The sequence below is a fragment of the Lytechinus variegatus genome, chromosome 12 (assembly GCF_018143015.1).
Source record: "Lytechinus variegatus isolate NC3 chromosome 12, Lvar_3.0, whole genome shotgun sequence".
In the NCBI taxonomy this organism is placed as follows: Eukaryota; Metazoa; Echinodermata; class Echinoidea; order Temnopleuroida; family Toxopneustidae; genus Lytechinus; species Lytechinus variegatus.
The window spans coordinates 22,243,460-22,257,481 of record NC_054751.1 but is presented as its reverse complement, the minus strand read 5'-3'; the positions used below and the strand labels follow the sequence as shown (position 1 = coordinate 22,257,481).

Below are 14,022 nucleotides of genomic sequence, written 5' to 3'. Positions count from 1 at the left end.
CAAAGTGAAATATACACAAATAATGTACCAATATACATAGATTCCATAAGAAAGATTAATCATTATGTTGCCTTTCGATACATGATTAGAATTTGATCTTACCTTGAGAGGAAAGTTTTTCATAGCATCAAGAGTCCTTGCAAGGAGATCAGGTAGGTTGTATTCAGAGCACAGACGTGCCAGGTCAAGAAGCAATGAAGCTCTGAAATACACAAGACAACATACACAGTCAGTTCATAATATTGTGATTAAGTCTGGAGTGGAACACTCCCCAATGAGTGGAGAATGTGCAAGCATTGAATGCAAGCAAGACAGGTTGAATTCGATGACTGGGGTAATAATAACATGTTGCACTTTGATACTTAATCTTCAGTGCCTTATTAATAATCTGATTATTTTCATCACCAGTTTAATGAAATATTTATGGCTTATTTTCTAATACTTTTTTTCACTGCTATCAACTACTACAGGAACATTTAATTCATTTTTCTATATCAAAAGTTGATTCTTCTACCAACAGACAACATCCCTATGACTGCTACATACTTTAAAAGGAAGCATTCCATAATTTGTTCGATGTTCGTGGAATCAATGAAAAAAATTTACCACAATACCAATCTTACAAATCTATCAGTTACCTGACCTATGGTTAATAGGATATTGTTGTTTCAACTATAATTTCTCAAACACATTTTACTGTTTTGTCAAACAACTTTAGTTACTAAAAATTGTTTTTTTTTTATTTGTCAATAGTATGTGTATGGAGTGACTGGAGTCAATTTCCTGGCCAAGTTTCTTGTACAGGTGGGCAGATGAATGGCAAAGAACTATGAATCATGCCACGATTTGCCTTATTTCTGTTGTGGGCAATGAGCTGTTGTTACAATGTTTGCTGAATACCCATGATGATGATACATGTACTTCAGCAATCAAATTCAAATCAGCTGTGTTCAATGTAAAAACACAAATGACAACAACAAATATGATATACCACATGCAAAAAAGGAATAAAATACCCCCTTCCCACTTTCAGGTGTTTGTAGTTTCTATACTGACTTGAATTTCCTCTATTTTTGTTTTACCCAACAAGCCAATTTTATGTGTTACAAGCTATACAACACAGATTTGAAACCTGTGTCCTGTACACGCATAACATACAAGCATAACATGGAACATGTAAAATCCTTTATAATAAAGCAAACAGTATCACCTGAAAGTGAATCAAAACAAAACAAAATATGGGGAGGGTTTGACTAAGAGTTGATTGTGACTTCACATGTAAGTCAGGAGTAGATGGCAATACACATATGAACTGACATTGATCGCAATCTGAACAATGCATGCGGTGATGGCATGCATTATACACTACAAATGACCAAAAATCAGACTCAACAATTTGTGAAAATCCCCAAAGTATTAAGTGCTATATTTCTCCGAGTTGAAATAGATGAAATGACTATTTTTCACAAGAATATGAATGTCCTGATCACTACATATTGGTAATTGATTATTAAAGAAATATAATCTACACAATCCACATCAAACCAATAAAACTGATGTTTGTAAAGTGGTACATATCCCTCATAGATATATCCTCAATACTGCTGTAAAAAGAATCACAGGTTAAAAACTTGTATTATTACAAAATCTTAATGAAAAATTCATCCATAAACAACCACCTCCCATCCCCCGCCCCCCCAAAAAAAAAAAAAAAAAAAAATGGTTGGATGATTTGAGATACATGTAATTCACACGAGCATTATTCCCTGAAAAACACTAATGCGTTGACATTGAATGACTACCGGGGGGTGGAGGTGTTTATTTTTGCTTTGTTTTTTGTTAAAATCCAAAGAAATCTCGGGGGATTTCCCATTACTTGTCTTAAAAAAACACACACACATCTCACACACATGTGGACAGCACTAAAACAGAACATACATGCACAGCAAGCTACACATCATTCATAGATTACATTTACATTAGACATGATTGAATGGGAAGGCCCTGTCAAATACTGCTGTCCAACGGTCTGAAAAGTTTGGCTGACCTTCAAAATAGTTCTTCATATGGTTTATAGATAGGCAGTATGTGACAAGGCATTGAGAAGTAATTGTATCTTAATAAAATACGATTATTCCTATCATTTTTCATAAGTATTTCTACTATCACACACATGCAAACTTACTTCTTATCCCTATTGACAGGGGCTACAGGGGCTGCTTTCCATTTAGACACCATAGACTTGCTACATGACAGCATGCAATTATTGTCATAAAGCAGGATTAAAAATGAAATCATTGCAAAAATGAAATCATCGAAAAAAAGAATAGAAGGAAAGGGCAGGAATACATTAGTTAGTACATGCATGCATGGAATAGACCAAACATGGGAACAAGAGACCAGAGCTGAAGCAAAAAGTAAAAAATTACATAAACAATGACAGCACAATGAAAGATCTGATGGTTCAATGATTACAGAAATTTCAGTAAAATATGAATTTCATACCTAACAAAACTCTGCAAATAATAATATAAAATCTGAAACTGATCACTCCACTGTCTTTTCAATATCCTGCTTCATTTTTTAAATGCTTTTCCATTGCAGACGTGTCTTGTTGCTTAATAATCTTGTAAAAAATCAATGAATCCTCTAAAAAAACTGAAATGAAAATAATATTTAATAAACTGAAAACAGGTGGACTTTCAAAATGATATATATTTACAGATAATCAAATTAAGGCCATAAATGCTCTATGATCCCCATAGATTTCTCTGAGAAAATCTATAAATGGGAAACATATTTACATTAAGTAATTGATACTTAATTGTATTATAATTTTTTCATTTTATATTGATGCCCTTTTACATCCATGGGGCTGATATGCTGATATAAAAGCACTGTCAAAATGAAATATGCACTTACCAAGTTTCTGTTACCTTCAAGAATTACACAGTGACAAGAATAATGTAATGATTTTGCTGCACACAAAGTGGAAGGCAATACACAGCAGTGGAAAGGTGTGTTTTTGTTATCAAGTGATAGGGAATTTGGGAAAGTAAACAGTGCATGATTGGAAAATGGAATGTGAACTTGTGCCTATAGCTTTAAACTAATATGTCATCAAACGATCATAGTGAAATTTAACAGAATAATAATTTTTGTGCAAGGGCTATGAAAACAGTGCTGGTGATAATATGCGTCCATGTGTAAATGCCAACAACGTATAGTTAAAAGAAAATTTGGAAGAATTGAAAGATTCTGCATTTTCTCAGAGATTTTTATTCAAAGATAGAGAAATGTCAACAAAAACATGCAATGTTTGATAAGGACCAAAATGCTAGAAGTTCAGGGGCCTGCATCACAAAGAGTTGTGATAGATTGATATTAAACTCAAGCTGAGTTTGACCTCAAATTGGTTACAAGACAATTTCTCTTGCAACAATTGCTCCAGGCTTTATTTCGTCTAAGCTGTAGGGTTAGACAGTTAGAGTTGGGGTTGCATAATGGTTCTATGTTACATTTTAGGGTTAGGTTAAAGGTAGGGTATAGTTTAAAATCCTGGGAATTTGATTAGTAGAATTTATAGCAGAGCATTCGTCACCAATATCATATGTCATGGAACCCTCAAATTATGTACTTAAGAGATAAAGAAAGAAATTATCAACTGGAACCATATATTGCATATCTTTGTAAAATGAAGCCAAGGGATGCATTAAATGGTCATATTCTATTTACAGAGCATATTATACTAACTAAAGTGTATAACAATTGTATCTATGCACTAAATGTATACTAAGTTACAAACTTATATATACAGAATATGGAAAAATGGTCAATGGAAATTCCTTTGTGTTTAGAAATATACATCACCGAAAGAGAAAGTTTACATATATCTATGTAAATCTAAGAATCTAATAAACAGTCTATGCTAGCACAGCCTTAAATCAAAATTCTAATACTAGATAGATGCACATGCATAATCTAATTCTATGTCTTCAACTTACACAGGCGGGTCAAGCTTTGATGAGCTGGTAAAAAGTGAAATTATAAATGATTATGAACGTTTGTAATTTAAAAAAGGGGGTTATATATGATTAGAGTATACCTTTGTAAGCTCAAATCACAAGATAAATATAAATTATTCTTTTTAAAAAATATTAACTATTCGCTTACATTGGCTCATGGTACTTAGTTAATTCAGGAAAATCTTCATCATGATGGAATTATATACTAACGGCTTGGTATTCAGATGAAGCAAATGTGCTATTGAGAGAAACGTTCATGATGAAGTGTCTATGAATGACTCTTTATCAAAGTGATATTCCAAAGATAAAAATTCCCACATCTTTTATTGTGACATGAATCCAACAGCAATAAATGCAAATATATTTGAAAAAAAATACCAAATAATATAGAATCACAAAGTTTCTGCCAAAATGTAAGGTGAACAATAGAAGGAAAAATTCGTTCAAAACTTTACATATACCAAAATTGATGAAAACAGTAAAGTGACAGCCACAACATGACAATTTTGATGAAAAAAAAAATCAAACAGTCTCAATTCAAAGAAACCTCGTATCTTCAAAAAAACCTCTTATTCAAAAAAGCAACAAAATTTACCCAGATGAAAGGAGATCATCAGTAGGACTAGAGCTGTTTGAAAAAAAACAAGCATTGGAAATCTGAGTAAAGTCTATTCTAACTAGGACTCAATTTTTACAGAAATAAAAGTATATTGTCCTTTGACAATATTAAGGCTAATGTAAAAAAAAAAAAAGAAATTTGATGTGTCCAAAGAACACTGATGCCCCCACGTAACGCGATCAGAAATTCATTCAATATCATTGAACGTAATATCGTGCAGAAACCAATATGCATATATATAATGAACTAATTTTGACCTTTGAACTAAACACTCACCTTTCCATAATAATCTCTGACAGAAGATATGACAGTCAGGTCATTTGAAGTGACCTGACTGTATTTTGGTGTCATCTACCCACACACCAAACATTTTTAATATCTGGTGAATATTTCCAAAGTTATCATGCGGAAACCAACTCGCATATATAATGAGCTGTGACCTTTGATCTGCAGACTTCAAATTCGAACTTAGCCTTATTTTGGCTTCATCTACCTACACACCCAAAAAATGTTTAATCCACTGAATATTCAATAAGTTATCATGCGGAAACCAACTCGCATATTTAATAAGCTGTGACCTTAGACCTGTGGACTCCGAATTCAAATTTAGCCTGTATTTTGGTGTCATCTACCTACACACCAAAATTGTTTTTAATCCATTAAAAACTTTTCGAGTTATTGCGTAGAAACCAAGTGGGTGGACGGATGGACAGGGGCAATGCTTAATGCCCCCTCCAGACTTCATCTGTGTTGGCATAAAAGACAGTTAAAAATAAGCTGTGACCTTAGACCTGTGGACTCTGAATTCAAATTAGCCTGTATTTTGGTGTCATCTACCTACACACCAAAATTGTTTTTAATCCATTAAAAACTTTTCGAGTTATTGCGTAGAAACCAAGTGGGTGGACGGATGGACAGGGGCAATGCTTAATGCCCCCTCCAGACTTCATCTGTGTTGGCATAAAAGACAGTTAAAAAGGGGGCAAAGTTCCTGTCCAAATTACAAAGTAAAAGAGAAAGCACAGGATCCTTGACACCTCTACATCATATTAAATTCTAAAGATGAGTTTATTTTAAAAGAATAATACATACTAGATACCAATAAACAAAGAAAAAAGCCATTAGAATACTTTGAAGGAAATCAAAGTGAGGATCCCAAGTCACTTTATCGTAAAATCTCTTCATTTGGAAAAGAATGAGAATTTACCAAGATGAATCGAGCTCATCGGCTGAACTAGAGCTGTATAAAAATGAGATTAGAGAGACCACAAAATAAAAACAATGCAGAGAGGTTATGGAAGGAAGATTACTTTGATTAGAGGACATATTAAAAGCACAATGTTACTGATATGCTGACTTTTAGCAGATGTGGATTTTTTTTAATTTTTATTTCAATTCCAATGAAAACCCAATGAACAGAATGAATAGTTAAAGGGTACATGTTAATTATAAAAAAGTTGAATTAGATAAAGATTAGCATGTGTTTACACTAGTGGTGCTTTGACGACCACAGCAAAAATAAAATAATATACAACTTTTTGTAGTTTTTTTTTTCTTTAAAAGAGGAAGTTTAAAAAAACATTAATGCAAGGGATAGACTTTGTTAGATTCTCTTGGACTTTATATCGTCTTCTAAAGCAGACGTCTTTGTAAGACAACAATACAGACAAACAAACGAAAAGAAATGTTCATTCACAGTGTAATAAACACATACAACATAAAAATACAATTTTTAGATTTTAGGTTATGAGAAAACTGAGTATTGTTCTACGGACTAAATTAAAAGTATATGTGGACAAGAAATCATCCTTCTCACCAGACACATAATATAGTCATGAACTATCAAAACATGGACACAAATGACACTCAAATTCTAGGCGGTGCTTTATTGATGTTAGTGATGTTCATTAAGTAATTAATTACCCAGTGAAAGTACTTTATAAAGCTCCTCTCACAACTACAAGAATGGTTGGGAATAGGAAAAGCCTAATATATTCTTTTAAATTTTACAGATTTTTTTTTACACAAAAGAATTCATAATTCTGCATTAATACTGAACTATGGCAAAAATATTTCACTACATTAAACGTGTTTGATATTGGTGAAAGACTGAAAAAAAATCTTGCACAATTTACTTATCCACTTGTAAGAAATTATTTCAAAATTCCAAATGCTCACCAAAATGCAAGTTGTCCTTGAGACAATCTTTGCATTAAAAAAACATTTTAAGAACACTTTTTTGGGGGGTCCATCAATGATACATACACATAGGATTAAAAAAAATGAATTTGTTTTCCAGTGAACTGGTAACAGATAGTAGGATTGACGTTGATTCTAGACATAAATTTGTTTAGGTTTAGAAAACTAACTAATGAGCCCGTGTGGTGAAAGAATTTTGTCATAAACCATCAAAGCACCTCATACAAAGAATTAATTATTATCAATCATGGGTGTTCATTAGATTAGAATTAAATGGGTAGGGTTGGAATTAAAGATATACACAGTGAATAAGGACTGCAACCCATGGATCATGCTCTGAGAGGGTGTTGGGTGAGGTGTTGGGTAGGGTGGGGTGGGTTGAGGTGAAGTGTAGGTATTGAAACAACTTACACCTCGCTGGCAGTGTTGGCCAAGCGTATAATAGAGGCAATGGAGGAGGAGCTTGACCCCTGCTCCCGACCCCCTTCACCCGATCCTTGGGTAGGGGCACCAGATGACCTGTTCCTATATCATATTTTGTAATGGAAGAATATACAACAGCGAACAAGGATGAGCTATGCACAAGTTAGAATGGACAATTACAATCTACGTAGAGAAAATATTAATACCACTATCAAAAATATGATTAATACTGTATAATGCAACATGTAATATTAGATACAAAGATAACAAAAACCAGCACAAATTAGTGCAAGCAAGCTCCTCTCACTTTTAATCATTTATGATTAGCCTTCTACTATCAGTAAACGGTGTATATTTCATGTGTTCTTTGAAAAGTAATTTTTAGCTTAATCAATTAAAAATATGCAATAGGAATTAGCTTTGTTATGAGCATTAGAAAGAAAAGATCATATGAAAAAAGCAGGTTTTTATGGAAAGGATTTTTCTTTTCATACTTTTTACAGTGCAGAAACAGTTTGCCAATATATGTCAGTATTAAAAGAAAAATGATTGAATCTTATTAGACTTCTAGTTTTTATATCGCCATTTCATTTTTGAACAATACCACAATTTCTCCATTCATTCGCTCACAAACAACAAACTACATGCATGACATCATTGGATACTGTTTATTCACATACAATTGACTAAACACATAGGCCCGTATTCTGAAGTCAGGTTTAACTTAGACCACGGTCTGAGTGTGCTAAAATTGTGGGGAGCTAAAAAATAAAGAAATACTGTTTATAATGTATATTTCTTATGTTTACCGGTACTATTTTGTTTCATTTTGCTTTTATAATGAAGAAAAATACTTTACAATACTTCAGTTATCATTCCTAGACAATGTGGGTGTCATATGAGTTAATAAATTGGATGTGTACTGTTAGGGATTTGTGCCCCAATTGGCTCTCCATAGTTAAACCACAACTTTAAACCAAAGTTTGATTTAAACCAGAGTTCAGAATACAGGCCATGAAAGTAATGGGATATGGATAAACACAATATCATCCAGATATCTCCAGCAATGATAACAGCATCATCACAGCTGACACTCATACAAAACAAGCAAAAAACAAAGACACTTACATATCTACTACCTTCTTTCCCTATCAAACAAAACATAACTTCAGATCTTTCACCCTACAGCCTTGCCCTACCTATCATCTCCAATAGTTGGTGTAGCTGTCTTGCGGCCACTGGCTACGCTCATGGAGCTTGAGGCTCGTGAGAAGTCCTCGTCGTGCACGATGTTCTTCAAGATACGCTCCAGATGAGGTGAATAGTCCGTTATTTCCCCCTGTTCAAAGGCACTACAAATACAATCACGAAATAATTCAGTCCAGGGATAAGAATGTATATATAATAAATCTAACTGTCATTGTTTAATTATCATTGTTTTCAGTGCATTTAGCTCATAAGCTTCTGAGGACTTTATGAATATGACCCCCAAAATACCCTTGATCCATGTAATTGATTGACTGCAGGCATATTGAATTTAGAGGCAATACTCCAAAACATTCATGGTTAAAATGCAATTAAAAGTAAATATCATTTGGAAAATTACACAATTATCTGAATTGAAATACACAAGTAATTAATTGATTAAAATTTCGGGATAATGTTCTAACATAAGCTATAAGTAGAAAACCAAGAACCCAAGAAAAGTATATCTGTCATTCTAACTGGGAAAAAATGGAATTATGCAATGAAAACCAAATACCGTAAGTAACGGTGTATTAACCGCACCTTTTTCTCGGCGGGGTAGAAGCAAAAGTCGGGGGTGCGGTTTTTACACGGTGACGGGTCTGAGCCAGCCCGCCGTAACCCCTCCCGTACATGTACGATGTCTGCCAGTTCACAACACATCGAGTGGCCGGGCGTAGCCGCCCAGGCAATGTCGTTTAGAGGGGTATGAGCCGCGGGTAATGGGAAGCGATTATTGCAATATTAATTAAATGTTGTCCATAACAAACGCACCCACCTTCATGACACTAATTTTGACTTTATTCTCGATTCAAAGTAGTGAAGTTCCCTGGCTAATTTAAAAGAGACGCCAAGCATACTTGGTAATATTTTGTCACCGCTGAGCGAGAGTTGAGTGAGCTTAGAGATTGCGTTGTAATGTGGTTATAGTGCGACCTAAGCTGGCGCTATTCAAAGTCCCGTTTCGCGCCAGCTTGTTTTTTTCCTTCCTGTTTGCTTTTCATTAAGATACCATGTAAACCACGCACGAGAGAGACGGCACGAAGCCGTAAAAAACAACGGGAAAAAATGCCAATTTCTTTGTTTCTTGAACCTTCCTATAATCCCGTATCCAAAATTCATGCTAAGACATCAAATTTCTGAAAGTGATTGTGATGCAAGAAATGTGAATGTTTCTTCCTCCTACGCTGGGAAAGACACAGATCATAATTTGATAAGATGTACTGTATGACTTGTACTGTATCGTAGTTTGCAATGTAATGGCAGTGCTGTGTGTGTACACTGTGACTGTGAGGTGAGCGAGTGTGTAAGTTGCCAATATTGTCGGGACCGTTCTTTCTTTCTAACATTTGTAGATGAATTGATCAAGAACAGCATATTTCTGCATACCGGTAATCTCTTTGGATACTTTGAAATCTTAAAAACTTAGATTTTATTTCTTCGTACCTCAAATATGCATGTAAATGTGAGAAGATTTTTTTTTTTTTTTTTTTTAGTCCAAAGTTGGGGGTGCGGTTAATACACCGTTACTTACGGTATATATTTTTCAAACAATGAATTTTGAGAACATTTGTGAACAAATGTTTATATTATAAGCTTTGCAATACACATTGAAATACATACAACTTCTGCTTAAATGTATTAAAAACAAATAGGGTACGTACACCCTCAATTTCATAAGCTTGAAGTAGACAGTAAGTTCGCCACTTGACCTGAGATCCTTCTGTAGTTTACCCATATCAACAAGCTGGTGACGAACCTGAGGAGATTGATCAGAAGGAACAATTCTAGACTTAAAAATTCATAATTGAGATAAAAATGGTGACTTCAACATATAACAAATAATTTGTTGGTTATCAAAACTGACTTATTTTCATCATGAAAACATATACATGTAGAGCAAACTGAAAAAATGTATAATTTATCAACTGGAATTCATATCGTGGAGACAAATAAAAATATACTGTAAGATTTAGCAATCCGAGTAATAACAGAGAAACATTAAAGTCACAGATGCCACTTACAATTTCTGACCAAAAATGTGAAAAACTGAATTTGAAGCATATACTAATGACTCTTCAAGTTAACTTTGACTATATCTTACCTGCAGAGCTATAACTTGTTTGTAGAGGAGCGGTACATGGGTCTTGGTGAATTCAGCCGTGGCCTTGCTAACCTCCGCCGCTTCCTTAGTCCGACCTGCATCAACATGGCATTCAATGAGTGCAATCATTAGCTGGGCTCGCCACTCATAATCCTTGTCTTCTATGTCATCCAGGGCTTTGACTACATGGTGGAGGCTGACAGAGAGGTACTGGCGATAGTTTAGCTTCAGGAACGGCCGACAGAATTGCCAGTAGAGAACGGAGGCATTGTAGACAAGGAAGTGATACCTGAAGGGAAGGGATATTAAATTTCATTGACTTGTAATAATTAATCAGATAGATGTATTACAGTGTATATGGGCCTTTTATGAATTGCACTGGTAGACCGTAAAATCAGCATAATGACATCAACAAAATCATTAACAACCCCAAACAACCCTGATCAATGTATAATTTCAAAATTATAAATACTGAATAAAATGATTCTCAAAGTCAAAACAACTCATAATCTTCAGTAGATATGAACACACATTCTAGATACGATGTGAGGAAAAATATTCTGGCAAAAAATAAATATAAGTTCAGCGAAGCGTTTGCCATAACAATGGTTTTAGAGGGATAGCCATCCCTCCCTCTGGCATGACTTAGTAACAGTATCATTGGAGATAGAGCAGGGATTCCAACATAGTAACATTTGACAAATTATCTAGTCATCTACAAATATATACACAACAAAAAAAGTAAGTCCCCCCCTGAACAAACATCAATAATTTCCGAACCAATGTGAGTTTTTGATATATTTTTACATGAGCGTGTAGGTAATTTTATAAGCTACCCTCTGAGTAAATGCTGTGGACTTATCTTACGTCATGCTTCAGTGAGCACCATCAGAAGGCAAAAACGTCACTTTTCAAAAGTCACAAACAAAATATCATGACTTTGATTCCATTTTATTGGAACTAATTCCACATTCTCATCATGAAAAAAAATGTCAGAAGGCTTGTAAAAGGTACTTTCTAAAAGACGATACAACTTTTTTAGCTAAATTTCACGGTTGAATAAACTCAAGTCCAAATTTGCTATGATTGGATTTTTACACATTTCTATCAATAAAAATGTTAGAATATGATGACAGTTATTTTGGGGAAGACTATCTTCAACTCTTCAAAGTAAATGGTCATTTTTAATTCAATCTTTAATCACTCATGCATGACTCAACCGATCAATCTCATTTTTCACCAGGAGTTGCTTAATGAGTATAGAAAACCACCCATGAAATATCATATCTCAAAATAATTCGGTTCAAAAGTTACAGCAAATTGATTTAGGGGGGACTTACTTTTTTTGTTGTGTATATATATATATATTTCTTTGAACATGGATTATATGACATCTTGTAATCCAAGAGATTTAATCACTGATTCTTCAACAATACCTTGGATTTTCTTTGGCAAAGTTAATTGCCTTTTGGATGTACACCACTGCCTTCTCAAGCTGGGCCTGTATTATGAAATATGATACAAAATGAAAGTATGTACATGTATATTCTACACATTCAAGCGTAAAAAAGCAGTACAATATCATATTATCGTGAAATTACCTTCAATCATTTAAATAGAACAGTACTTCTTGGTCATAAATCTTCATCTTAATTATTATTGGCAGTCCATCTGAAATCCTACAATGTTGGCTAAAATTAATTTAGAGTTTTTAGACAATATAATACAAACATATATTCTACAAAATGAGATATGTTATAAAAAAATTATTTTTAAAATTCTTATTTAGAGAAAGTAAGGAGTGAAGTTTGTTAATACCTTAAGCATGAGTTTTGAAATCCCATAAAATGAAACTACATGAAGATAGATTATCATCTACACATCGTCTAAACATATGCCTCTGCCAATGGCTTTTGAAATGTATTGCACTCTTTATGTTAACCGACTTTTGTAATATTGGAGTGTCCCTCCCATATTAATTCAAATTTTAGAAAAAAGTTCAAGTTTCCATTGGATAGATCTATAAAGTATAGTCATTGGCTATCACTTAAAACCTAAATAATATAATTGATATTGTAAATTAAATTGTATGGCAGAACAGTCTTCTGGCACGAGTAGAATGAAACTATGAAACTGAAAGCGAACTTACAGGGTCATTAGCTGATGAAGGTGCTAAGAGCTGGGCATGGCATAGGTAGGCTCTGCAGAGAAACTGATTGGAAGGCGGTGTCTTCATGAAGAACATTTTGAGGCACTCCTTGGTGATGTGTGGCAGGTCATTCTGAAGGGAAAAAATCAACAATGTGTTCACTTTTCACTTTAAGAATCGTTTACATTTCAAGAGTTAACACTTACAACTACAGAGTCCCAAGGGATGACCACCAGTACCACATTACTGAGTATCAACTACCAAGTCACACTAAAATAAGTGATGATTATTGATTAGGAAACAAACGTTCCATCGAGAAGAAAAAAAAAACACTCTATGATGGCAACTTTAATTCAAATATATTGTCCACTTTATTTGTCTCTTTTTCAAATTTACTGTACCACCTCTATGAAAAAAATGTTATTGAAAAATCACATCTTGAATATATCCATCATACATGCTACTACTGATAAAAAAATCATCTTATGAAAGGGTCAACAAAAATACAAAAGCAAAACGAATCCTTAATTACAGGATGCTTCAAGTATTAAAGATCAATTGCTATTGTCACAGCTAAAATGAAAGGCCTAAATGAAATTAATCCCAGACTTGATCATGTTCAGCTAAATCAGACATTATAGGGGTAAACAGCTATCTACATGTATGTTCACCATAAAGAAAATTATGAAAGAAAAACACCTCACAAGGTTCAATATAGGCCCACTGTGAGTAGCTTTTATAATCATCAAATTTCGGTAACCTTTGGAATGATGAGATAGATGAGTTATCTTTCTACATAGATTTTCAACTTTATCATAGACAATTTATCACAGATTGAAACTGTAGCAGACATCTGGTACACTAGCAAAAGTCTAAAGTTTGTCATAGTATAGTTTCATAAGATTATTATCAATTACAAATGCCATACTTCTGTAACAACTTTGTTCCCTGCTAATCATATGATGGTGTCAGTAGGCTATAATTTGAGATTGATAACAGATTTCACATGTACGTACCTTAAGAGCCAGCTCTGCACACAACACATAAAGATCTTGGTTGAAGGGTAGGGGGCCATCCGGGTTAGGTTTAGATTCAGCAGCACTCTTCAGAAGATCATAGGCTTGGTGAAGGAATGATCCCTTTCCTTGCACTATAATGAAACAAAGAATGTAGTAGCTTTGAAAACAAAACAATTGACTGGGTTTATACAAAGACAGTTTTTAAGGATTTTTTCTTTAACATAATTCCAAAAATTTTA

General features: G+C 33.9%; 1 protein-coding gene across 18 annotated transcripts in view; it reads right to left on the bottom strand.

Annotated features, from left to right (window-relative positions):
- The window catches only part of LOC121424906 (cilia- and flagella-associated protein 46-like), a 95,981-nt gene that overhangs the window by 68,228 nt on the left and 13,731 nt on the right, over window positions 1-14,022 (bottom strand). Inside the window, exons 2-13 of one of the 18 annotated variants that reach the window (XM_041620772.1) lie at window positions 13,781-13,914; window positions 12,765-12,896; window positions 12,052-12,116; window positions 10,616-10,904; window positions 10,176-10,270; window positions 8,466-8,618; window positions 7,255-7,368; window positions 5,852-5,884; window positions 4,621-4,653; window positions 4,005-4,028; window positions 2,186-2,245; window positions 103-202 (exon numbers count right to left, since the gene is read on the bottom strand). In XM_041620772.1, coding sequence (XP_041476706.1) covers window positions 103-202; window positions 2,186-2,245; window positions 4,005-4,028; window positions 4,621-4,653; window positions 5,852-5,884; window positions 7,255-7,368; window positions 8,466-8,618; window positions 10,176-10,270; window positions 10,616-10,904; window positions 12,052-12,116; window positions 12,765-12,896; window positions 13,781-13,914 — 1,232 coding nt within the window. The remainder of the gene's footprint in view (window positions 1-102; window positions 203-2,185; window positions 2,246-4,004; window positions 4,029-4,620; window positions 4,654-5,851; window positions 5,885-7,254; window positions 7,369-8,465; window positions 8,619-10,175; window positions 10,271-10,615; window positions 10,905-12,051; window positions 12,117-12,764; window positions 12,897-13,780; window positions 13,915-14,022) is intronic. The other 17 variants (XM_041620776.1, XM_041620773.1, XM_041620774.1 and 14 more) reach the window with 17 other exon arrangements.